The sequence below is a fragment of the Limulus polyphemus genome, unplaced genomic scaffold (assembly GCF_000517525.1).
Source record: "Limulus polyphemus unplaced genomic scaffold, Limulus_polyphemus-2.1.2 Scaffold1586, whole genome shotgun sequence".
Classification (NCBI taxonomy): Eukaryota; Metazoa; Arthropoda; class Merostomata; order Xiphosura; family Limulidae; genus Limulus; species Limulus polyphemus.
In genome coordinates this window covers 230,083-255,923 of record NW_013667196.1, presented here as the reverse complement: position 1 = coordinate 255,923, position 25,841 = coordinate 230,083, and the positions used below count along the sequence as shown (strand labels likewise).

Below are 25,841 nucleotides of genomic sequence, written 5' to 3'. Positions count from 1 at the left end.
ACCGCATTCTCTTGCTTATCACCGATCAAGCAATGTTGGAACACTTGGTAACGAGTACAACCACTTACTTTATCGTGAGATTATAAGCGCCTATTGGAGTCACATGTAAGTTAAATGAATGATGAAGTAATATCGTTGTGTCCTTTTTCTTTTAAACATTATCCTATATCAAAGCTGAGTTAGTTGAATGTATTTATATTTATACTTGCAATATAATAGTAGATCGAGTAACCTACGGCACTGACAACGGTAAAAAGTGACATTTATGAATCAAGTAAAAAAAAAAAAGGTTGTCATTATATGTTAAGCCTAATTATCTTGTCATCGTGGTACTAGGCCGCCATATTGGGAGAAACAAAGCTAGAAATATAGCCTATATGACTTGTATGATTAGGAGTAACAATTATTTCTTTTTCTTTTAATATACTCTCATTCTCTTCAGTTATTCTTAAGTAATCTGACATAAAGTGAACATTTTTTATGAAGTATTTTAAAGCTTGATACTAAGGTTTTGCGCATTGCCGGTTAGTGACTAAATCAAATGAGTGAGTGGTATTGCTATTATTAATTATTATTAATGTTAGTACCTATTACTTCAAGTACATTTTTGTAATTTTATTTTGATTGTATTAGCTTATTTAACTAGTAATGAGTTAGAAGTTTACTATTTTCAATCATAGTAGTGTAACAAGGCCAAGAGGGCCTGGTGCAAGAATAGGTTAGAGACCCAATCACTGATTCTGAAAACTAAAATTTTGATTACCTTTTACACTATTAAAAATTCTAAAGTTAAATTAGTAGTAGTAGCAGTACATTGGTATTACTATTAGTAAGTAATTGTAATCTGTACTTCAATTTGAAGTTGTAGACCTATTTTAACTTTTATTTTTAAGACAGTAAGGTCAGGCAGTGTTTTGGTGGTTTATCTTTACTACTACTAGTAGAAGTGAAATTAACTTTCGATCAGAGTAAGCTACTTGTGAATTAAGTATGACAGTAATACTTACTAATGAATCCTAAAACAAAATGGCAAGGTTGTTTTCTTGATTATATTTTATTTTTTATTACTATCATTGTAGCAGAAATCTTAAGATAATAATGAATATTTGCTAATTAAGTTTAATTTTACTTTAACATATAAGTAGACAAAGAAAAACATTTCACATTATTCTCATGTTTTTTCTATGTCTCCCTTGATTACTGGTCAAATGGAGAGAATTAATTTAAATGCAAGTTCATTCTATTATAAAATTATGGTTATTTAACCTGTTTTTATTCATTTACTGATAACCCATATAAAATACTGGATTTACATTTTACTGATTAATTTGTGTTGTAGCAGACATTGTACCAGATCATCTTCCAAACTTGTGTCACGTTGTTTGGCAAATAACGAAATAATATTAGATTAAATTGTGAAGCAAGTATTTGGATCTTGATTAAAATGTTAAAGTAAATGCCTGATTTAAGAGTAATTTTTTGGTAACTTATTTCCATCTCATCTGATTTCAGAGTTACCAGAAAAGAGTAAAATGGAAGATGATGCTGTTTATGATAAGGCAAGTGCTGGTGCTTCACAAACTTACCCTGCTCAGTGCTCCTCTTTGCGTAAGAATGGCTATGTGATGTTACGGGGCCGCCCATGTAAAATTATGGAAATGAGTACTTCAAAAACAGGAAAACATGGTCATGCTAAGGTAAATACAATACTTGTTTAAATCTTTGTTGTTGTTGTTTTTTATGATATTACCTCGTGTGTGTAATAGATAAATCTATATTTTGATTTGCTAATGTTTTCTAACTGGAATTTTTATACTGAAACAAGTTACAAAGAAAAAACGAAAACATAGAGCATATTAGTGCTAATTATTCCAAGTTTTCAAAAGAAGTGATAATTTTATTTTGATTGTATTAGCTTATTTAAATAGTAATGAGTTTAGAAGTTTAATATTTTCAATCATAGTAGTGTAACAAGGCCAAGAGGGCCTGGTGCAAGAATAGGTTACAGACCCAATTACTGATTCTGAAAACTAAAATTTTGATTACTCTTTACTATCTTGGGTACTCGGAACATATTCATGTTATCTCATAAATACATCAATACAATGTGTGGGATGTGAAGATGATATTGACATTTATACATATCACTGAGTTATCAGTGTATTTATTTAAAGTTTTGTATACATTATTTAGTTGTTTTCTATTCTTTTAGTTGGCAAGTATTTTGGTTGTTTTAAATATATTAACTATATCATTTATTTCTAGAAGAACTAATCATTCTTGCTTTATTGTAGTGCTAAGGTGGTTCTGTTTCAGTTTTTAAAATACAATAGCAAGTGTTGTTATAAACAACAGCATGCATGCAGGAAAACTGGATGAAGAAGAATTTGTTTCAATTATCACATTTGTTGTCCTCTTTTACTGTTTATTTTTTACTTTTGTTTTGGACTTCAAGTATAATGACAGTGATTCTAACTAAGTTGTATAATTGGGACATTTCTGAATGCATCTTGAAGCTCCAATTACTCCAGCTGCATGGAAGTCTTCACCTGAAGATTTTACAAAAAACTGGAGATTTGGAATGAAAGCCTACACAGTTTCATTTACCTTGAACCAATTTTTTGTATCTGTTAACCCACTAGCACTTTGCACTTTTTAACAACTCAATCTACTAAATTCTTCACCTCTCACAAACAAAGCCTGGTGTTGAGTACATATTTTTATTGTGGTAATTTTAAATTCATTATTTTCTCAGCTTCGAGTTGAACCCAAAACTTTTCTTGCACAGGTGAGTGTTCAACTGATTGAGCTAAAGTAAAGGGTTAACCCATTAGCACAGCATTTCCCAAACTTTTCCAACTAGGAACTGGTTTATTTTTGTAATTTTTCATGAGGCCCGGTCTCCTCAAGTACCTAGTTAGATAACCCGCTAAGACAGGGCTAAGTCTTAACATAAAGCTGGAAGCAATAGTTCTATCAATACATCATCGATTGTAAAATATATAGGTGTTTTATAGTACTACTGTGTAAAAAGAAGTAAAATAAATTATACTTCATTGTTATTTAATCTTTACATTAATTGTATATTTATTAATGCTCTTTTAAGAAATAAACTTACCTAATGAGAAGGATGATGCTGTTTTCATCACACAGCAACTTCGAATCAGGAGGAAAAGAAGTCAGTTTGATCCTCAAATCTGGCTCAACATTTAATCTGTTCCTGTACTTGTTTTTAAGAAAACCAAAATTTATAAGTTGTAACAAAGGGCATAAGAAATCTCACTGCTTTTTCTGATAAATTTGATACTCGGAATGACAGCTCAGCCAAAAATTAATTAACAAGACTTGACTAAAATGGTCTTTTAGTGCGGTGTCACAGGACAGTTCAATAATAGAATCAATTTCTGATTCACTGAGTTATAATCCTTTCTCATTTTCCTTCTTAACAGTAAAAGGGTTCCTGATTCACATTTTACTGCTGTCAGTTGGAGGAAAATATTCCTTCAAGCATGATTTTAGCCCAAAAGATGCTCTTTGGTTGATGAGGAAATCTCATCTGGAATATTACCTTCATCTTAGTTTTGTAGAGAAAGACTTATAATTTCTCTTCTTAACTCGTTGTACCCACAAGTTAATTTTTTTATAGCTGCTTCTATCTTTTTCTGGACCTTAAAAATACTACTGAAATTCACAGTGTAATAGGAGATGTTCGTGTTCACTTCCTAATTCTTTGCACAAAGCAGGGAAGATTCTGGAATTCAATGAAAGAGATTTTATATAGTTTATGAATTTAACACATTCTTGCATACTTGAATTAAAAAGTAAGGGCATTTTCTTCACAGCTAATGCCTCTCTGTGAATGCTACAATGCACCCATTCACAGTCTGGAGCCACTACTTGGATCCTCTGGAAAACTCTTATATGGGAACCTGCCATTGAGTGAGCACCATCAGTACTCAATCCAACACATTTTTTCCACTTAATACCACTCTGAATTATAAAATTATTGATTAAACTAAAACTTTTGTCAGCCGTTCTTGTTGGAGGTGGTTTACAAAACAATAAATCTTCATGAATTGTCCTTATAATCATATCTTACAAAGCACATTAAATTGGCATTAACTGCTATGTCATCCATTTGTAATGAAAAAAACTGACTACAGTGAACTTGATGTATAAGAGTTTCTTCAATATTTTTTGCCATATCCACAACTCTAGGGTTTACTGTATTATTAGATACAGTAAATTCAACTGAATTTCTTGTTTTTTATAAACTAGATGTAATTGTTGTTACTGCAGGAACTATTAACATACAATAGTATGCAGATAACCACCTGTCTCTGCTATTAGTTTTGAAATTTCATATGAGGCCATAACCAAGTCTTCAGTGGAAGATCTCGTGGAAAAAGTGTGTGAAATTATTTGTTTGAAAACACTATTTCATTTTTCTTGTATATGAAAAAATCTATTGGCTTACTCAAGTATTCTGGATGTCTGGTATCCAAGTGGTGTTTCAGTTTCGATGGTTTCATGCTCTCATTTGATAATGTTCAACAACAAAGAACATAGAGGCAAGTCATTATTGCTACCACCATTATTTTCACTAACTTCAGTTTCAGTAGAACTAGGCTGCATTTTCGCATCACTTGAGGGTTTCTTGTGTGATTAATGTTTCTTCAGCCATCTGTCCGTATTGGAGAGGGGTTTTCTTAAAAATAAACAACTTAAAAAATTTTTAGTTAGTACAAACTAAGTCACAAACAATTCTCTCTTCTCGGAACAAACTGATGCTTCTAGCACCGGCCACCAGCAGCTTGTCTGCTGCCATCTGGCACTACCAGATGTAAGACTAGGGTCTTGCATGGCTGTCAGTTTCCATTAAGAAACTAAGCAAATTTAACACATTTGGAATAAAATTCCTTAAACTTTGTTGTCAAAGAACTAGTTAATTTGAATGAACGAATGGTCCTTTTATGTGAGACAAAATCCCTTATTTGATCTTACCTGCAGACAGGAAGATTGGCTTGTACTCCAAGGAGATGTATCTAGTTGACATGCGGTTTAAATTTATGGCATTTCACAAGGTTATCAACACAGTAAAACTTAATCTTAGGCTATAAATTGCACTAAGTGAGAACACCTAAATTCCTGAGGGATTGAAGGTATAAAAGCGGCCGTCAACTTTTGAATTCTATAGTTTTGTAGCCTTAAGTACAAGCTTTCACTTTTCCTTCCTGTTATATTAGCTTAGTTGAAATAATGAAAAATCCAAGTTAGATGAAATGAAAATTTAAATTGTAATGTATTTGAAAATATTAATTTTATTAGAATATATTTATATTAACTGGTTTAATTACATATTTCTTTAATATACAACAAGGGCTTGGAGAAAGTTTAAAAATGGCAGTTGGTAATGAAAGGGTTAAGTTTAATTTAATTTTTTAGTTTTCTGCGGAACAGCATTTTTTTTTTTTTCATGTACTGGTACTGGGTCGCAGACCACACTTTGGGAAACACTGCACTAGCACTTACTAGTAATGCATTTTTAACAGCTCGTACTTTTACCTTCTTCCCCTCTTAGGCCTTTTCTCAGGGTATTGGGTGACCTCTAGTTGAGAATAGTTATTCTCTGGCAATTTCAAATTTATTATTTTTCCAGCTTACTTTATGCTAAGATCTCATTTCAGGTGAATGCTCTACCAACTGAGTTAAAGGGTTAACCCACCAGCAGTTGCTAGATAGGCAAAGTAAACATTCTTTCTTTCTAGCTATGCCAGATTTTGGAACCAATGTTAGGAATCAGTTTATCTTATGGTAATTTCATTTTTTTTTCTTTTTAACTTCACTCACAATCAAACCCAAGTCCCCTTGCTAAGTATGTGAGTGCTCTGCCAACTGAGCTAAAGGGTTAACCCACTAGCACTTTTTAACAACCCAGGTTACCTCACTGTCTAATGTAGGGTTGGTGAAGCTGTAACAAATATATTCACTTCTGACACAGATGCAGAGGTAACAGTACCACCATAATGTGTTCCTGTGGTCAGAGGATTTGTAATTTCTGATTGTGTATGTGTGTGCTCTGAAGTCATCCACAAGTTTAGGACAATACTTGTTTCTGTGATTATCTCCAGACAATGCTAAAAAATTGTTGGTTTAAGGCAGGAAGTCTCATTCTATTTTGAAGCAGTCAGGCTATACTGACAGGTTTTAAATTCAAGTGGGCTTATGTCTGATAGATCAGTAGTTCATCAAGTAATATACAATAAATACTGTTCTTTACAGTAGGAATGGTAAATACACACATTCATCTGTGGCGTTTTAGAATCCTATACACTGAAGTTTTTTAAAACATTATATTATTCAGTCCACTAACCTTGCTGGACATTACTGGTCAGCAAGTACAACCCTCTCATTCAAATGTTTTTTTTTTTCCTTCACTGTTGGTTGCTAATACAAAGCTTACTAAGCAGCCTATGCTTTCAAAACTTGATGCTATGGTTCAGTAATAACCTTGATTACCATGACAACCAATACCAGTGTCAGTCAATCAGTTGCCCTGTGCAATAAAACATTTATGGCTATCAGGCTTAGTTCTATTGAATCAGAACAACTCTTAATTGGAATGATTCACAAAAATAAAAGTAAACATTTACAGAAATCAGATAATGTTTAGTGTTTTCATCTTCAAAACATTAATCCATGTACAATTTAATGTAATGGAAGTACTAGGGATGACAGCAAAATTACCTTCTCACTCATTGCAAAATAACCAAGTCAAGTCACTATGCTTTCCACTCTAGTTCTTTGATCTTGCATTCACAATCCATTACACGAAACATAACTTGATCTACTTTAACAAAATGTTGTGCATTATGCAGAGGTTTCTATAGTTTGTGTCAGTTTCACTTCTGTTTCAGAAAACTGGTATAAACCTACCAGGTTCACATGTTTGATCTCAAATTACAATACATCACATTGTCACATCTACTAATATGCAGGATCCTCAAGAACATTTCTATGGGCAAATATCCACCAACATTCACCTGAAAAACCTAACCTGAGAGTTTGAAAAGCATGAATTACAATTTTTCTTTTTAGCTTCCTCGTATGTCGATTTTCCAGTGATAATCAAGAATGAAGCCAATTATCAGTGTTCTAGAATCTAGTCCAGTGACTTAAAATTGTCATAACTGTATATAGTGAGTATCATGCAATCTGCACCTTATAAATGCTGCTGTAATACACTATATAGATTAAGCAGTTATTGCAAAACATCACACAGCTGTCTCAATAACAGATACGTAATAGCTCAGAAAATAAGGGTTGCAACTCTTTTTTTTTGTCATTGATTTTTCAACTATTTATCTTTTTAACTGCTAGGCAAGCATATAAACACAGGTATAACAGTTAGGAGTTGTTGAAGTTAGTACCTTGACTCAAGTGAATCTCAAGGTGATCCTACCTATTATTTGCTGTTCAATTAACCCATCAGCATTAAACTGTACTGAGATTGACAAATGCATAGCAGTGACCCTTTTATTGAAGTAATTGTTAATGATCAACATTTACCACTTTTAAGTTTCGCCCAGAGGGCCAGCTATGTCCAGGGTGATTCTTTTTAATGGAAATATCACAGCTCTGTGCTGTAGTTTTCCTTTGTGTTGCTGTCTTTTTTTTTTTTCTTTGGGTGGTGTTAGGGTACAGTCTCTAAACCATTTTTTCAAAATCTTTTCACAAGTAATGCCAAAGGACTGTTTCTGTACATTTGTGACATTGCATTATGCTTCCTTATTCCTTTCAGCCATTACACTATGCAAGTATATTGCTTTTAAAATTCTGGGAACCACTAGCTGTACCACCTGTTAACTATTATGTCTTGGTGGTTCCTAATGATTGTTAAAGACATCATCCTGTACTAAATTCCAGAATTCAATCCTAAGATACCAGCTGTGCTCTTGATGGTTAATAAAACTATTGTCAGCATTTTTGTGCTGCTGACCTGAGTGGAGTTGTACTCTTGCAATATCTGTATTCAGTGTGTAGTTGTAACTTCTGTATTTTTAAAGGTTAAAAGGACAAAATTGCTGAGGATGAAACATCACTGGTGCTTCAATAAAAGCATGCTTAAGGAACTGTAATGCTTGTTCACATTTATGCATTCACCCACAGCATGTATCTGTCTTAGTCAATGCAGAGAGTGGTGTAGCTGCCTTGAAGAAATTGGTCAAGTATTTATAGAATGTGATGTGAAGCCTACAAAGCTGTGTACTTCTAGTTTGGTGTCAGCTCAAGCCAATTCTTGATCATATTGATCTCACAGGATCAATGATCATTTTGTCTCTGATTACTATGTGACGAAGAAACTTCACTTTTGTGCAGGTTAACCATATAGAGGTGGGGTTAAAGTGCACGTCACAACTTTTTTTAGTGTTACATTCAAAATTTAAACTACTATATTAGCAAAGCATTTTAATAACCTTAACATAACATGTTTTAAATTCATATTTTATATTATCTGAATTTTAATTTCAAAAGGAAATACATAAATTCTCAGTCTGCATCCTTGAGTCGCATATGGTGGCAGTCTGATTTCTCTTTTATATATTTTTTTTTCTCTTCTATCATAAGAGTTTCAGATTATTCAACTGATTAGAAACATACTATAGATATTGACAAGCCAGAATATAAAATTTCAACCTCTTCTTGCTTTACCGAGATATCACTATTTCTTCAACCCATATTGACAACCCCTCCTGTATCCTCTCGTACAAAATATCTATAATTATCTGACACTGGTATTAGACATTTATAACCAATAGAATATATTCTAAACTAACTAAAACGGACCATTGGGTCAAAGCCAGTACCTTTGGGCAAAAGCTTGGCATGTGTAGAATAGACATTACTTCAAACAGTAATGGAATTTTTTTTATCCTAGAAAGTTTTTTTAGTTAGAAAGCCAGATAAATTACTGTAGTTTTGGAACGTGCTCTTCTAGTACCTGATATTTTATAACACTATATATATAGTGTTATAAAATGCATTTTTGAAAGCTACATATATTATTTTTGGGTGACCATCCTTGTGAGAGAAAAATAGGCTTAGTAAAACACTGACCTCAGTGCAAAAGGCCTCATTGGTAAAGTACTAAATTTCTTGGTTTTTATGTATATTGTTTTAAACAAAGGTAGCAGAAATTAGAAACTTATTTGGCTAGATAAGAAAAACAAAAAAAAGTTAAGTATAAAATTCTTGTTGAACGTACATAACATTTTGTTTACCATAAGCTCTCACCAGTTGATTTGTTTTATTCTAGTTAGACCCATTCCAAAGAGCAATAAAATTAAATGCAAGCAGATGTAAGATTGTTAGGAGACTGGGGCTGTTTAAATAATTTGTTATAATCTGTAATCATTCTAGAAAAAAGGGTATTTTTGATTTTATTTCATATTTTTCAACTTTTTCTTAAAATGATTTTGCTACAGTTAGTGGTAGGATAGAGAACTAAGAAATAAAGTATGGAATTTTACCAAACATTTCTGATTTTCTAGGAGGTTTAAGAAGTTATGCAAACGAAATATGAAATTTGTGATGTGAAAAATATTTTTATTCTTAACCGGAAAATCATCTTTCATTCAGATTGATTCAGTAAAGGCTTTGTAAGTTCATAAACAATTTTGTAGTAAAAATACTTTATTAAGAAACTGTGTGTGTGTGCAATATACTTGTATTATTTGTTAAAAGCTTGCCAAATTTAAAGATACATTTAGTATATTCAGTTATGTATAGTTTCATGATTACATGGTTATTACAAGGTAGGACAAATTAACAGAGTCCATCTCCATAGGGTTAATAGATACTTTCTAAGTCTCAGTTTCATATCTGACTCTTTGTGCTGAAAATCCATTCTTAGGTTTAAAGTGGATGTCAGAAACCATATGTCGTTTATGTATATGAGGCATCTCTCACGTTATAGTACTCTTAAAAGTAAGCTTCATCAGTCTCAAGAATGGCAGTTATATTACAGAGACTAAATGCCACTAAGAAAATTTTATACATTTTATTTTTTTTTTCAGAAAGCTGAGAACATTTAAGTCAACTTTCATTGTTCAGTTTAATTTGACATTAGCTAAAAGCCAGCTGTGTAGTCTGTTTTATCAAGTGCTTTCTAATACATGCAATCATTCATTTATTTGCAATTAAGGAAAGTCACTGTTTGTTATCAGGTTTGTTCATGCAAAGCCACACAGAATCTTGAAGTTCTGTCTTTCCTTCCAAGAGCAATTTAATGATACCAAGCACTCGTTAAATATTGAATTATTCTATTTTTCAACATATGCTCAATTTCAGTGCTGGCAACACCCCTGATGCTCTGTGGAAGCCTGTGTGTTGGCTGTTACACTTGTGTCATTGTGATCTGCAGTCATCATAGAAAGAAAAGGTATTTTTGATTTTTATTCATATTTTTCAACTTGTTGTAAGATGAGTTCACTACAGTTAGTGGTATGATATAAATATAAGAGAGAAGGTATGAAGTTTTGCAAAAAACACCTGATTTTGTTGAACATAGATAGCCATCTAGGCTATAAAAAGCATCAGTAAACTGCATTAGCAAGTCACTGAGTTTGTCCTTTGTCTCTATTGTGTTCAGAATGGTGGCACAATATTTTTCCAGAGCACTTTGGTGCTTTGGGAGCTGTGCTCATTTTTGGCTGTGATACAGTTGCAGTAATACTAGCTACAAGTCTGGTCTGTAACACCCACTTCCATTACCATACAACCATTTCAGTTGTATATACAATTATGGATCAACACTGATACAGTGTGAGCTTTCAAAAGGAAGAAGTGTTGGAGCTAGTGCAGCATAATTTCTGAGCAGTAACCAGCATGCATGTTTTATCACAGCAACAACATGCTAAACTGCATCTGTAGAATACCATGTGAATTTAGAGGCACTACAACAATTTCCCAAAGTGCAAGCAGTTAGTTATTCTCAAATCCACAAATGTTTATATGCTTAAATGTTTTCTACCTGTTGTACAAGTAAAACATGGCTGACAAGTTCTGCAATAGGTCTGTTCTTAAGACACCAATTTTTAAGTCAAAATTTGTATCTACTTTTGTTGGGCAAGCAACAGTGCCAAAGTGAAATAAGAAGCATATCTCTCATTTAGCTTTTCACTATTTGCCAGAATGTAATTTGTTTATTGGCTGAAGTAATGACTACACTTGGAGTGCTTGTTACTCAACAGTGTCGAGTAATGTGGTGTCTTGGGTGCTCAAGTAACTACTAGAAACTCAACCTCACATTTTTATATCATCACAGGCATGTTCTATGTAATACCAAACCTGTTGGTGTCTGAACTAGTCACCAATCTTTTGGGTTTGTGCTGATAATTCTGCAAGCTAGTGGTCAGAAACAACTCAAACTTTCTAGATAAAACAAGCTTGAGCTACAATGACATCTACTGTTCCTAACCCATGAGAGAACATGAATAATCTCACATCTAGTAACCTGTTAAGTCACAAATGAAAAGGCTCTGTTCTTCATCTTGGTAACTTGTAATGAAATGGACCTGAGAAGCATTGCTATCCCATAGGGAACCATTGTGGCTGCATCACAACACCTTGCTGTTGCAGTGAGGCTCTTTAGCAATGCTTTAGTCAAGCTTTGTTTGCCATCACTAACCCTACATATTGTTTTATAAGCATCAGTCACTATCCTTGGCTTCCTCTGTTCCGGCTTTTGGCTTGAATTGACCATCTTGAACTTTGTTGCTAAACGAACAGCCTCTTTTGGTGATAAAACATCTCCCAAGACCTATATGGTGCTGCATAGTGGCTCCTCTATGAACTAATCAGTAGAGGTCACATTAATTGAGTGGTTTTGGTTTTCTCTAGTTTCCCTTAAACTTATCTGTTTCTACGATGAACTGTGAACATAGACCTAACTCTCACCATGGTTGGCAGAGCTATTCCAGGAGAGGGCTCCTTCTTGTCCTTGCCACACTGTCATATCTTCCTCTGCTAGTCCTACATGATCTCAGAAAGGAACCTTTTGATGACTACGAGTTATCTTTTCAGTAACCAGAGAGTCAAGTGGGACAAACAAAATGTTCTAAGTAAACTCTTCAATAATAAATCCTTACTTTCAATATCAAAATGGGTTTAGAGCTTAACCCTACCACCACTGGTGTCCTTTGCTGCACAGGAGACAAGGTTTTATTAAACTATTTTTTGTTTGTTATACCAATTAGTATAACATAAATTTTTAGCTAATAATCCATATTTTAATATTATATAAGTTTTAAGTTCTTAATTATACAAGGCAATATAAAAAAAAATCCTGAATTTCCCACAGTGTGATACAGGTATCTTCTCATCTCTATTTTATCCACCTCTAGAAACTACTAAATTAAATGTAAATTACTTGTGATAAAATCATCATTGCTCAGACAAACCATAATTTTTATTGCCTTCAATTTTGTTTGGTTAGTTAAAAAGCTATCAAATAGAAAATCAGACCCCTCCTGCCACATATCCTCTCTTTCAGGATTTGTTAGTAGTTCCCTCTTACGTTTAATTATATATTACCTATAACCAATAGAAAGTCAAAGTCAAATGACATGTATAACATTGTGTTCTGAACAGTTAAGCATCAATTTCACTTATAATATATGGTTCATTCCCATGGGAAGGTTAATGACTAGCTTTGATGACTTTGTTACGGCTCTTGTCACATAGTTAGAAAGCCAGAAAAATGTTGAGATTTGTGGAAATTGTCTACTTTTTGCATGTATTAGTATATGTTCTTTGGTGCATTATTTAATTAAATAAAAATTATTTTGTGCATTAATACCATTAGTATAAAAAAAAAGTAGGGTTAACTATCATTGACAATCAACAGCAAGAAAAAAGATTTGGTAAGTATTTTATTCCTTGTTTTTAATGTTTATTCTTTATTTATTATTATAAAAGTAACTAAAATGTAGAAATAGGGATCTTTTTAGGTTAGTTAAGATTAGATTAGGTAAAATAAATAATATAAAAATGTTTCACAAAGCATGCACTTGAGCAGCTCGTAATAGCTCATGGGTAATGTAATTCAGTAGTGTAAGGTGAGCTGCACATTCTCCGAGTGATTTACAACTTATAATGGCGTGGATAGTAGTTAGACATGGTTCAAAGGGCACCACGCCATCAAAGGGCAGTGAAACAAGAAAATTTAATTATAAATAGATGTATACTGTTATGAGTTTAAAGCTACTTGGGACAAGTGAATGTAGTTTTATGCTAAATTTGAAGTCATTCTAGAAAGAAAAGATGGTAATTTAGATTTTTCAGGGGGGGGGGTTATGAGGTCAATCAAATTGACCAACCTTGTATAGTTAGGGTAGAGAGAATTACAAATAAAATATAAAGTTTTACTGAAAAACAAACATTTCAAATGTATTTAGGTTTTAGAGATTACACAAATAAAATTTGATATTTTTGAGATGAAGAAAACTGTTTTTAATCTTAACATGAAAATCACTTTGCACATGGACTATTCAAAACAAATACTCAATATATTCATGGACAAATCTTTATTTATTTTATTAAAAATACTCCACTAAAAATTTTTTTGTTTTTGTGAAAGACAGACAGACAAATTTCATGAAGATGTATATACACACACTATATTGAAAGTTAGAAGTATTAAATCTATAAAGACTTTAAATGAGTACAAAGAGGTCACATGGTCGGTCAAATTGAACGAGCCGTGAGAGTTAATCTGGGTATTCCAATGGATAAGCATGAAATATCAGTGTCAGGAGAGTCAAAGATTTGCTTCTAAGAGAATAAAATGCACTTGAATGACTAAGAAAAATGTAACAAAAGTGAAAAAATAAGTTTTGTTCTTGACACTTAGGCCCGGCATGGCCAGGTAGTTAGGACGCTCGACTCGCAATCTGCGGGTCGCGGGTTCGCATCCCCATCCCACCAAACATGCTCGCCCTTTCAGCCGTGGGGGCGTTATAATGTGATGGTCAATCCCACTATTCGTTAGTAAAAGAGTTGGCGGTGGGTGGTGATGACTAGCTGCCTTCCCTCTAGTCTTACACTGCTAAATTAGGGACGGCTAGCGCAGATAGCCCTCGTGTAGCTTTGCGCGAAATTCAAAACAAACAATCTTGACACTTAGTAGTGAGTGTTATTAGAATTAGCTGGTTTAAGCAGCATGTTTTTAGATAGTGTTTGACTGGATAAGTTATAGAAGGATTGTGTTTACCAGACCAGAGTTGTTACATGGTATTCCAATTTTATGTATTCAAGAAGAGAAACTCGTAGCTCGTGCTAACTTGTATAAACCTCTATCACCCATCTACTTGTGTATGACCCACATCCCAGGGTATTGATGATACTAAAATATAGTTAAGCAAGTATTATCTCTGTGGAATTGCCACTGTGGTATGTAACCTTAGTTCTTTGTGAGGAATAACATGCAATTATTCACAACCTTTTCACAGGTTCTTTAACTAACTGCAGAACACCTGCATTAAAAAGTTTCTACAACTTATCTGAATAACGCTGTATTCTTTCATAGTAATAATAGGGTAAGGTAAAATGTAGATGTTTTCATATTCTATATACCTACAACTATACTGTAAAGTGGTTTGTATCTGTATTTGTTGATGATGAAATTTTCCAACTTCCTGACCTCTGATCACCATCAGACTTTCAGGGGGGTTTTTGGTAATGCTCCAGAAAGATTCTAAAATTCCTTTTTGAGCTTGACAACCACTTGGATTTTCCTCTTTGATGCTCTTGGCAAATGATGACTTTGTCCTGCCTTGAGAAACTAATAAATGCTGCATGTGGCACAGCTATCTTTGTTAGTACAGAGAAAAATTAGTTATACTTAAATGCAGATTTGGATTTTTTTTTTCCTCCTGTGATTAATCTGTAAAAGAACTTGTGTGGCTTAAGTTCAATTTGACATTTTTATTTGTTAAGCCTTTGGGGAAAAAATCTTGGTTTAACCAGTAACATCCTAAAAATATTGCACCATCACATAATGAAATGGAGAACTTGGAAACAAAACTTTTCTTTGCTATTGTGTTATTTTCATTATTGAAAGCTATGATCACATCCACTTGTGAGAAATTAGATATACATTTGAGTTTTCTTTAAATACAATTTTAGTGTCAAGATTCCTCATAGAAGATGAACTGATTTTGTTTTTTAAATCTAAATTAGTGTGACTTTCTTCATACTGATGATGTGCAGTTAGAAAATAGATGACAAATTTTCTTCTGTTTAATGCAGGTTTCGATAAAGATTTTCAGATCTAGGAGCCAGACCAAAAAGGTGGTGGTGTGTCTAACCTAACTTCACTTCTGTTTGTACTGGGAAATTGGGGCTACACTAGTTCCTCGATTATCCATCCATGTTTTTCTTTTCCTCATATTTTCTCAAAATAATTTTGCCATTACAATTGTAGATAATAACTTGCATGTTTTGGAGAAATTGTTGCTCAGAAATTAATTGTGGTTGCAAAAGTTCAGTTGTAGCATGATATCCAAGGTTTTGACGTGCAGGATCTGGTGTGCATTCAAACCGTAAGTCAGGCCTAGCCTTGCCTCTTATTTTTAGCTGTTACAACAGGAATACAAAATATTTGTAGCTTGCTTAACTTTATTTGATTAGTGATTAAAAACAGAGTATACAAAAACACACAAATGCACATCAAGATTTCATTCAATTTCAGTTGTCTGCTGTTCTAGGCTGTACCCTTAACCACAGGTGCATGTTCAGGTTGTGTTGGGGTTTTGCCCAGTTACGCATTGTCCTCTTCCCTACAAATAATTGGCATCTTCAATCTGTTTTAACAAAGGCTTTTTCATAATAATTCATAAGCATAGATTTGTGCTAATTTTTCACAGATGTTGATAGGATGCAAATGCACTTCTGTGTCTATAGCAGATAAACTGCTGAAATTTAGGAGCTATTTATGCCTATCTTAATTAAACTAAAACGGGAATGGGCAATCAAAAGAGGATGTATTATAGGAGAAAAGGTAGAATTAAATGTGTAATTCACGAAATTTGGAGAAATCGGGTGTGACCAACAGACATTTGGCTTTTATGATTATGTTGATTATGGTGACTTTTATAACTTTTCATGATAATGTGATTAAGTGACAGTAAAAAGATTATAACTTAAATCAAGGAACTTAAATGTCAGTTTTATTTAGATTAAATAACAGGCTAGCTAGTGAGATACACTAGTGCCTCAATTATATATGATTTTTTTGCTTTCCCCGGAACAGCAAGAATAATCGAAGCATAAGTTTATATTTATTTACTTTCATGACAATGAGTGTGTTCTAATGATCTCATGATATCAACAACCACTTGATAGTATTGCCTAAACTAACTGCCTTTGGTCCCATCTGTGTCTAAACACACGCATTGATTGGTTGAACCGAGAGAAAAACAGAATAGTTCAAAATTAGTGATATGTTGTGCAACTGCTTCACTTTTTTCTAGAAAAACCATGAAGTGCTCGGTATGCCATTAAAATCCCAGAAATATATATATATGTCCAATTTAATGTAAAAATAGTTCCGGACTTCCAAGAGTCTAGAATCGTGTTCTATTCAACACGGTCCTACACACAAATAAAATGGGAGAAAATACTAGGTGCCACAATGAAATTTTTAGTCTCCCTGGTGACCAGGATTTGTCGAGGCCTGATATAATGCAATAAAATTATTATATTAAATTAGTATTTATAGAATTTTTTTTTCTCAGGTACATCTTGTTGGCCTAGACATCTTCACCAATAAGAAATATGAAGATTTGTGTCCTTCAACTCATAACATTGATGTCCCTAATGTTAATCGCAGTGATTTCCAGGTATGTATTGAAAGGAATACTGAAAACTATGATTAAGTATTTCACATATGTTTATTTCAGAGAAAATTTATTGTTTGTATTTTAATAAATGTAAAATAAGATTTCAATTTTGAAATTAAATTTTTTATTTCGATAGATTATTTTTTAAAGGAAATGGAAGAACTTTATTCAATAAAACATTTTTATACATTTAAAAAAAAATTACAGTTAAATGACATTTAATAAGACTTTCGCTGTTATATATCTGCAATTTATTATTTTTTAGAAATAGTCATTAAGAATTGAGAGCTATCGGTTTCCGAGTTAAAACAAAACTAGAGAATCCTAAATATGATAATATATTAAATTGAGTTTTACTCTGAGCGGGCATTTAACTTGCCTGATTGTACCATAAGCAGAAATTATTTGTTGTGAAAATCTAATTAACATATTCAAACCTAGTTACTAATATTTAAAGTTCCTGATTTAACAAACAGCTTATAGACATCAGCGATGATGGTTACGTTTCCTTGATGGATGAGAAAGGTGACACTCGAGATGACCTAAAAATACCTGAAGGTGAACTGGGACAGAAAATAAGAGAGGATTATGGTAGAGATGATGCAACTGTTATTGTGAGTAACTTTTTTTAAGGTGATTAAATATTTTCTTTTGTAATAACTTTAACTAAAGCAATTGCTTCACAGTGGTCTGTTCACACATACAGAATTGAAAATGAACTTACATTTTGAGATTTTTTAAAGAATATGGATATTCAAGTGTTAACCTCTGGTTACACAGGTACAGAAAGGATCCTAGTGTTTAGAAATTTAAAATGTCACATTGAAGAGAAATACTTTAATACAGTTTTTGTCACCAAATTCTTAGTCCCCCTCCTCCTAAAGCCTATTCACATTACCTTGTTAGCCAGAGAACAGAGAAACATGGTGAGTTCTAAAAAAAATGTTTTAGTTACCCAACCTACCCTGTATGGAAAGGCCTGATTCTAACACTTTTTATGACATATTTAACAAATTACATAATATTTCTGTGGACCCCCACCCAGTTTTCAGAGGAAAAGAAAGTAATTTTTTCTGTCAATCATCCTATCTTTTTGACAGTTTCGAATTTTTTTTTATTATTATTATTATTATTACTACAACCTAAGGCAAGATCAGTACTTAGAGTTTGAAAGGTAAATATGACAGTGCTGGTATATGTAGGTAAGTGCCTTACAGATATTATAAACACACCATAATTATTACATAATCAGAAAGAAATACCTACTGCTGTTTGGAAAATTAATATTGTTTCAAAATTAAAATGGTATAATGGCAGAGAAGGTGGGAAATAATATTCACGGCACTGGCTGATATTATGGTTATGCAAATAATTCCCTATGGTTTGTACGGATTCTTTAGAACTTAAAATTCTGTTTTCCAAATATCATGAAAATGTTTAAAACTTTTAATACTTTCTAGCCTAAAAAAGAAGAAATAACTTATTATCTATGAATAACTGATAATTCTCCCTGCTGTGAGTTCCTTCTCCACTTGCCTAAATTTTAGAGAAACGTGTGATACACAAATAATATGCAGGAAGTAATAACAACAAAAAATTAAAGGGAAAATTCATACCTAACCTAATTGTGAATTCAGTGCAATGGGGAAAACAGGTATTTTTCACCTTGAATCCTTTCCATACGGGTGAAAAGTAAATATTAAAAAAAACACAGTTCAACATAGATTGTTTGTGTGTCACATGGTATGTTGAATGCAGCACTGGTTCAAATAGTTTTGTACGAATTAGAAACTCAAATTGCCGATATCGACAAGCTAGAATATAAAATAAGAGCATCTTATCTTTTCAGTTTGCTAAGATATTGTTCATGTAATAAATCAAGAACAGTGGCACCCTGCCCACCTCTTTCCATATTTGGAAATGCTCCCTTATATACACTTACAACTATATATGACATGAATAACCAATCAGAAGCTCAGAATGCCCCCCCCCCCTAGCCATTTTGACGTCTTTGGATGCCATCTCTTTCTTTCAAACCAAGATTTCAAGGAGGTGGTTTGTGTCTTAAGTCTGCTTTTTTAGCCTGAAATACAGCTTGGCTACTAAGCTTGATAAAGTAGTGGAATTCTATGGTGTTGATATAGTAATTTATGATTTTTTGGTAATTCAACTATATATAAAACATAAAACCTGAGGTATTTTATTTTGTAAAGTTCATTAATTATCTAACATACAAATTAATTTTATTTTAAGATTAAAAGTACTTGACTTTAGCTCAAAAATGTCAAGTTCTATTTGCTTAATCTCTTTAACTTCCTAAAATTCTATCAAATGGTTTATTTATTATTATTATTATTATAGGAAAACTCCATATTTCTCTACCTTAACTCTATACAGGTTGGTTGATTTGACCAACCTCGTAACTACCGTAAAAAATTCGGAAATAAAATTAAATTATGCTTTTTACATTCTAGAATGACTGCAATTTGTAGCAGGAAATCACCAATATTTATTTTATATAGCTTAAATCTCATAACATTATACATCTATTTATATTTACTATTTTTGCTTTATTGACCTTTCAGCCGTGTCTGAGTAACAATAGTGTTACAGAAGCTGCAATCACGTGGCACATGTGCAGCTCATGTTATTGTATCCAGTGGCATAATACTGGCCTTTACAAAGTGCAACTGTCTTAGCTTTGTAATACTAGTGCACCAGTATTTAGTAAAATACAATCACATTTCGTTACCATACATTACATATATATTATTACTATTTACAAACAAATTCTTAAATTTCAGTTATTTTTCTTAAAACATTGAACAGTAAATAAATATAGAAAACAATCATCACTACTACTTATGATATTTAATGTTAAGAAGTTTGTACTTGCCATAAACTGCTAAGCTTTGTTGAATGTTGCACGTGGAGGATGTAAACAAAATATTTTTAGGTTTTATATATGCATTTTGAAATAACAAAAAATCATAAATTACTATATCAGTACCACAGAATTCCACTAATTTATCAGGCCTACTAACTAAGCTGTATTTTGGGTCTAAAAAAATCTTGTATCCAATTGCCATTTTGTTTTACCTCTACCCTTTGAGCTTGCAACCAAAAAGACCTGTTTCTAGTGCTAGATATCTTACAAAGACTGAGAAAACCATGTGTGGGAAAATCTGAGCTTTCGATTGGTTATATACACACAATGGAGTGAAGTTTTCAAAATCTGGGTACCGGGGACAAGTATTAAAACTCAGAGTGACATCACTGATACTCTAAGTGTCTATAAACAAAATTCACATAAAACCTTTACACATAAACACTGCTGTCTGAGATGGGGCTGTGACGGATGACAGATCTATTCTCCAAATACATTTTTTCTTTACAATGCATAGTACTATCTACACCCACCCCTCTCTTACACATATGGTGATATTGTTGCCAAGATATTATTATATTTAGCAATTTAACCAAAGTAATTCCGTCCCCCTCTTCCATTTTTGAAAATACTTCGTTAAGTACTCCTGCATTGTTAGATCTGGTGTCTCTTACTAGGTAAGTCGATCAGTTTGTCATTTGGCTCAAAGTATCTTTTGTACCAGAGGTGTATGTTGAGTATTAAATGTTGTGGAATAGGTTTAACCTCACAGTCATTGAGATGCACTGTACAGCCATCAGGTTTGTTCAGAACTCTTAAGTACCTAACGTCATACACGAGTTGTCTAGGCAGGTTACTTAACTGTTGTAATTACTTTAAATACACAGCACTGCTTTTACATTTTTCAAACTTCTTGCATTCAAATACACTATACCACAACAAAAAATAGTTTCCTATACAAAAAAAGTTTTTCCCTCTAATTTATGTTTATAAAAATTCAATTCCTTCCACATAGTTATGAAGAAGGGGTTTTGTAATTTAATCTGTATATAATATGTATTAAATAGTTATTTACAGTATTTTTGTGGACGCTACTTGCATCATTAGAAAGTCCTTGTAAACCTTTGGATTTTTTGTTTTTGAATATTTTCAAACACTAAGAAATTTTAAATAATTAGGGTAATAAACTGTTCACTTGTTAGGTTTTGTATGCAACTTGCATCATTAGGGCCAACAAGTTACACAATTTTGTATGGACAACAATATTTGAGTCAGTTGATTTTCTGTTGGAATATAGATGCCATTTTACTTAATTATGTTTAAAGAATTATGCAAAGTTGCCAGTTTTTAAAAGAAAGTCATATTTATGTATTTAAAATACTAGTACAGAATAATGTATTTTTCTTGGTAATCATGCTTTATCCATTTCCCCCTGATTTTTAGCAATGGTCTCACGGTGATGTTTCTATGAGATCAAAGGTTTTTGTTGGAGAACAATATCTTCTATCTTCTGTGCAACTTTTCATAAGCTCATTAAGTCTTGAGGTGTGGGTGGAAGTTTGAAAGCCTTCATTGCTCATCATCTTTTGTAGAAGATGTTCCCAGCTTCATCACAGTGGCTTTTTTTTGGAAGTCTCTTTTTGTAATTTTAGGGTCCACTTTGTGGTTGAGGACACTGGTCTTGATTGACATGTGGTGGTGGTTTTGAAGCATTTTATTTTGAATACCCTGATGTTTTGTACATTAATAAGAGTTTCTTCTTTTTTTTAAATACTTCTGAGGAAGGGGTTGAAGATTGTTCCCTTCTCTAAAATGTCCTTTGACTCAGAATTATTTAACAATTTTGGTCAGGTGTGAAAGCATTTTACTAACCCAGTCAGTGTGGTATGCTTTTAAATGTGACAGTTACCTGTCATAATTTCCATCCCTTATTTTCCTGTTGTGTTTATAGAATTGTTATTACATTTTAAGATTGTTAACTTAATGTGGAATTGAGTTGTGAACTACTTTCAATCAATATCAGGATAGCTTTTTTTGTTTAATTTACTAAAATTACTATATGAATATTAAGAGGTGTTTGGTGTAGATGGGAAACTGGCATTGCACATCTTGTAAATGGTCAGCTTATAGTTATTCCACAATAGAATTAGAGGGTGCTTTCTTCACTTTGGATAACTTCAATTGTGTTTCTGTTCAACTTGCAGAAATTGCTTCTAACATTATTGAGAATTTAACATTTCGTCATTTCTCAACTAGGTGACAGTGCTATCTGCTGTTGGTGAAGAGGCCATCATTGCTAGCAAGAATGCCACCAACTGAATTATGTAATGACAGAAGGAGAGATGAAGCTATAATGCTATGAAGTACAGTGTTGTATTGCATTTCTACATGTAACAAGTTTAACTTGACTACGTGGGTTTTGGTTTGAACATTACAATGCAAAATAACGAGGAACTACATTTTGGGGACTTACAGAAGTTTTAGGTAGCTCCCTAAGTTGCTTTTTTGTAATTTGCATATCTTGAAAGGTTTTTTCGGATGATATTGACAAGTGAGATGAGTATTATTTTGGTCCTAATCCCAAAAAGATGTAGAAGTTAAAAACATAGTGTGCTGCTTGTTTTCCTTTGGTCATCAGTGGTCAGAACTTTGTTCTGCAAGAAATTCTTAAAGATGATAATGAGTTGATAAATTATAAATTTGTTTAAAGACTCGAGGCTTTTTTTTTTTTTAACTCTCAGCCTTATGCATTGTTTTATGTAGGTTGTTCCATTGTAAAAATTGTGTATAAACACAATTTCTTTACAGTTATTTACAACAATTATGAAAGCTGAAATACTAGCAGTTTACATGCAGTGAACATGAAAAAAAATAAAAACCTGGTTAAGGTGTTATTTGATTGTCTGCATTTTTGGGTTTTTACATTTCATTCTTTGATTAAGGCCTAGAGTAACTTCAAAAGTAGAAATTTTAAGTTATTCCCAGTAAATTTATTTGTGGCAGTGTAGTCTTAAATTTAGACTTTAAAATATAAACTGCATATCTTTGTTTATTTGCAGTGTTGTTAGTATTTATTAAAGAAGAATATTTGTAGTCTGAAAATAAGGTTTAGTAGACTATCCCTTTCACAACATATTCAGTTTAATTTTTTTATATCACTGTTTTTACATGTCGCTTTAAAATGGAGCTGATTCCCCCAAGACATCTACAACAAATATCCTCTAAAACATGTAATTTTTTAAGGCACTTTTTTTTTTAAACTTGGGCAATAAACAATATCTACATGGTCAAATGTGCTTTTGGATCCAATACCTTATCCTTTTTGAGAGGATTACTCCAGAAGTGTTTCCTCAGATGAAATTTAAATGTCAACAACATTATAGCAGTAGTATGTACAAATTGTGCTATTGTTACGTTACTGCCATTTTAAACTTGTTCTGAGGATACTTCTCAAGTAGCTTGATAATGGTTCCAGCATTGGATCTAAAAGCTTGTTTCAATAAATGGGTTAGAATGTGTAGATATTTTGTTAATTGTCAAAATAATATTTATATATATATGTTAAGAGTCTTGAAGAATATTTATACCTTTTTATCTATCAAGCATAGTAATATAACATTCCTTGTGACCTTTGTTGTAAACTTAGTATATTTGTTAGCCACTGTAAACCTGATTGTTGACTGCAACACTTTCAGTAGGATAAAGTATTTGGAAATAGTACTTATGTGGTAATTGTTATAATAAAATGGTATTGCCATGTTTCTTAAATTGTTTTAACACTGTAAGGCATCTGTAGAGACTACAGTATAATACAGAAAATTCCAAGGTCTTTTATTTTAATTTAGTTTTTGTAGAAAATGCTATGGAATGCAGAAAGTTCCAAAGTTTTTTTTATTTTAAGATAAAATATACTGATAGTACGAGATGACTAATTTGAGCTATGACAGTTGAAACTTGCCATTGAAAACACATGGATAAGAAATGAGCAAAACGTTTATTTTTGCTTGTGTAAAGTGACCTTAAAGTTACAAGGTATGAATCCTCCCCCATTCCACCTTCTAAGTTGTTTCTATCACAAATTTGTTTTGTATAGATATGAACAAGGTTTTATAGTAAAGTACTTGTATCATGCATAGCCAGTCTAATTTTTGAATTGGAAGAAGTAATGGAAGTGGCAAACAAAAGATGAGTTAGTTTATTATGTAAAACAATTATCTTATAAACTGTAATGGTCTTGATAATAAAGCTGTTCACACAATTCAATAGTTCCATGTGATTTTTAGTCGATACCTTTTGACCAATAAAACAGGCATTTAACACCATAATGTTTAATAGTAGTTGTTGCTTTAACTGATCATATTAATAGTATGCATAGAATTAACCTAAGAGATCCTGATAAAGTATTTCCATCATATTTAGTTTTAAAGTCAAAACTACCTAAGATATTAGATGTTCAGGGAATGAGAGAAGATTCATGCTACTGGTTTGTTTTTTTTTAGCTATTAATTATTATCAAATAAGTATATCTAGTTGCTAGGTAAATATTAAAAGTATCAAAATTTAAGTGAAGATAGGTTTAATTACCTTAGGCAGAATGGAATAAATATTATAGGACCTATTGCAATGCCATGTTAGTATACAAACAACAAACTGTATAGTTTTTAGCCTTTGTGAAGTTACTTTGTGTGTGTTTTTTTTATAGAAAAGTTATCTTTGGGAAGTCATTTTGTAAATTTTTATTTTTTAATGGTGGTTATGCCTTAGTCTAATTTGATTGACATTTAATAATTAAAAATTTGAAATCAACATTTCACATAAATGTCTAACAAGTTTACTTAGTGATGCTGTTTTTTGTTTTTTTAAACCAAACGTTTTCTCAAAAACAGAGTTTAAGTAAAGTTTTGACTTGCATTTTCCACAACTTTTGATGGATATATATCTCTCAGTCCGATTCTTGAGATTACAAGTACTTGTTGAATGTGTTGTATATTTATTTCACAAATCTGTCTTAATTAAACAATTACAGCTATTGGTTTAAGTTATGCAACACTACATGTAATTAATATAAAGAATTGTTAACCCATTACAATAGTTTAAACTTGTATGTACCTGCTTCTAGTAGAGTAAATTATGAAGTGCTAGATATTAAAGAATGCTTAGTGGGTTTTTCAACAGTACAGGTATTGTGATTAAGTAATTTAAGAGGTAACTACTAAACACAGCCTGATTCTCTCTTATTATGTTCTCCAGTGGGTCAGTATTAAGTTTATATACTTAAAACACTAAGATCTGTGTTCAAATTCCTGTGGTGAACAGAATGCATATATAGCCCATTGTGTAGATTTGCATGAGAAGAAACTTTGTTGAGTAAATATTAGTTATTACCAGGAGTGGTCATTATTTGCTTTTATTTTTTTTAATTAAATAAGTTTTAAAAATCTTTAGCCTAGAAACACATTTTAGAAAAAGGTGTAATCATACAAATTTCAATTTCATAGTTTGAAGATCCTAAATTGTTTTACTTCAAATCATTGTAGGTATATAAAGATATGATAGTGGGAGTTATTAAATGTAATAAAAAAATCTAATTAAAAACTCAGTCTGAAAATTCTATTTCTAACTTGTTTCTAGCAACTACACATACAAGTTACCTGCTAAGTTGAGAACCTGTTATTCATAAAACTGAATTGTCAATTGTTTCAATAAGTGGATTTTGTCTGTGTGTGCAGTTTTACTGGTGTAACATGTTTTTCTAAACATTTAATGTTTTTTTTTGTGACAACTGTAAAGGCCTGAGGTGTTATTAGTGGAAAAACACTGAAACATGACTAATCTAACTTAAAGGTTATCATGAAGGTATACCTCTCAAATAAACCTTAAAATATTCATCTAATGTGTCAGTAATTATTATTCCTATTCATAGTCTCCAAAGGGTTCATTTTAACTGTTATCTTAAAAATATTTTATATATATTGTAGTTAAAAAATTTTTACACTTTGTACTTTTTTTTTATAAAATAACTTATTTTTGATTTATGTGCCTTGCTCTTCTTT

The 25,841-nt window shown here is 32.2% G+C and overlaps 1 protein-coding gene across 3 annotated transcripts; it reads left to right on the top strand.

Moving 5' to 3' along the window:
• LOC106464202 (eukaryotic translation initiation factor 5A-1-like) lies at nt 1-24,051 on the top strand. 3 transcript variants are annotated; one of them, XM_013924330.2, is made up of 5 exons: nt 1-105; nt 1,513-1,697; nt 16,797-16,901; nt 17,378-17,515; nt 22,045-24,051. In XM_013924330.2, exons 2-5 carry the CDS (start codon nt 1,533-1,535, stop codon nt 22,105-22,107), a joined length of 471 nt encoding a protein of 156 aa, XP_013779784.1. In that variant the 5' UTR covers nt 1-105; nt 1,513-1,532; the 3' UTR covers nt 22,108-24,051. The 3 variants fall into 3 exon arrangements, with proteins under 3 accessions (XP_013779784.1, XP_022247612.1, XP_022247611.1); XM_022391904.1 differs by lacking the exon at nt 1-105 and adding an exon at nt 108-249; XM_022391903.1 differs by lacking the exon at nt 1-105 and adding an exon at nt 440-545.
• Nucleotides 24,052-25,841: the final 1,790 nt, after the last annotated feature.

Bases quoted from the DNA above. Each gene is read 5' to 3' on its own strand.
- LOC106464202 (XM_022391903.1), top strand. The intron at 16,902-17,377 runs GTATGTATTGAA...TTTAACAAACAG, and splicing joins TTAATCGCAGTGATTTCCAG to CTTATAGACATCAGCGATGA. The intron at 17,516-22,044 runs GTGAGTAACTTT...TTTCTCAACTAG, and splicing joins GAGATGATGCAACTGTTATT to GTGACAGTGCTATCTGCTGT.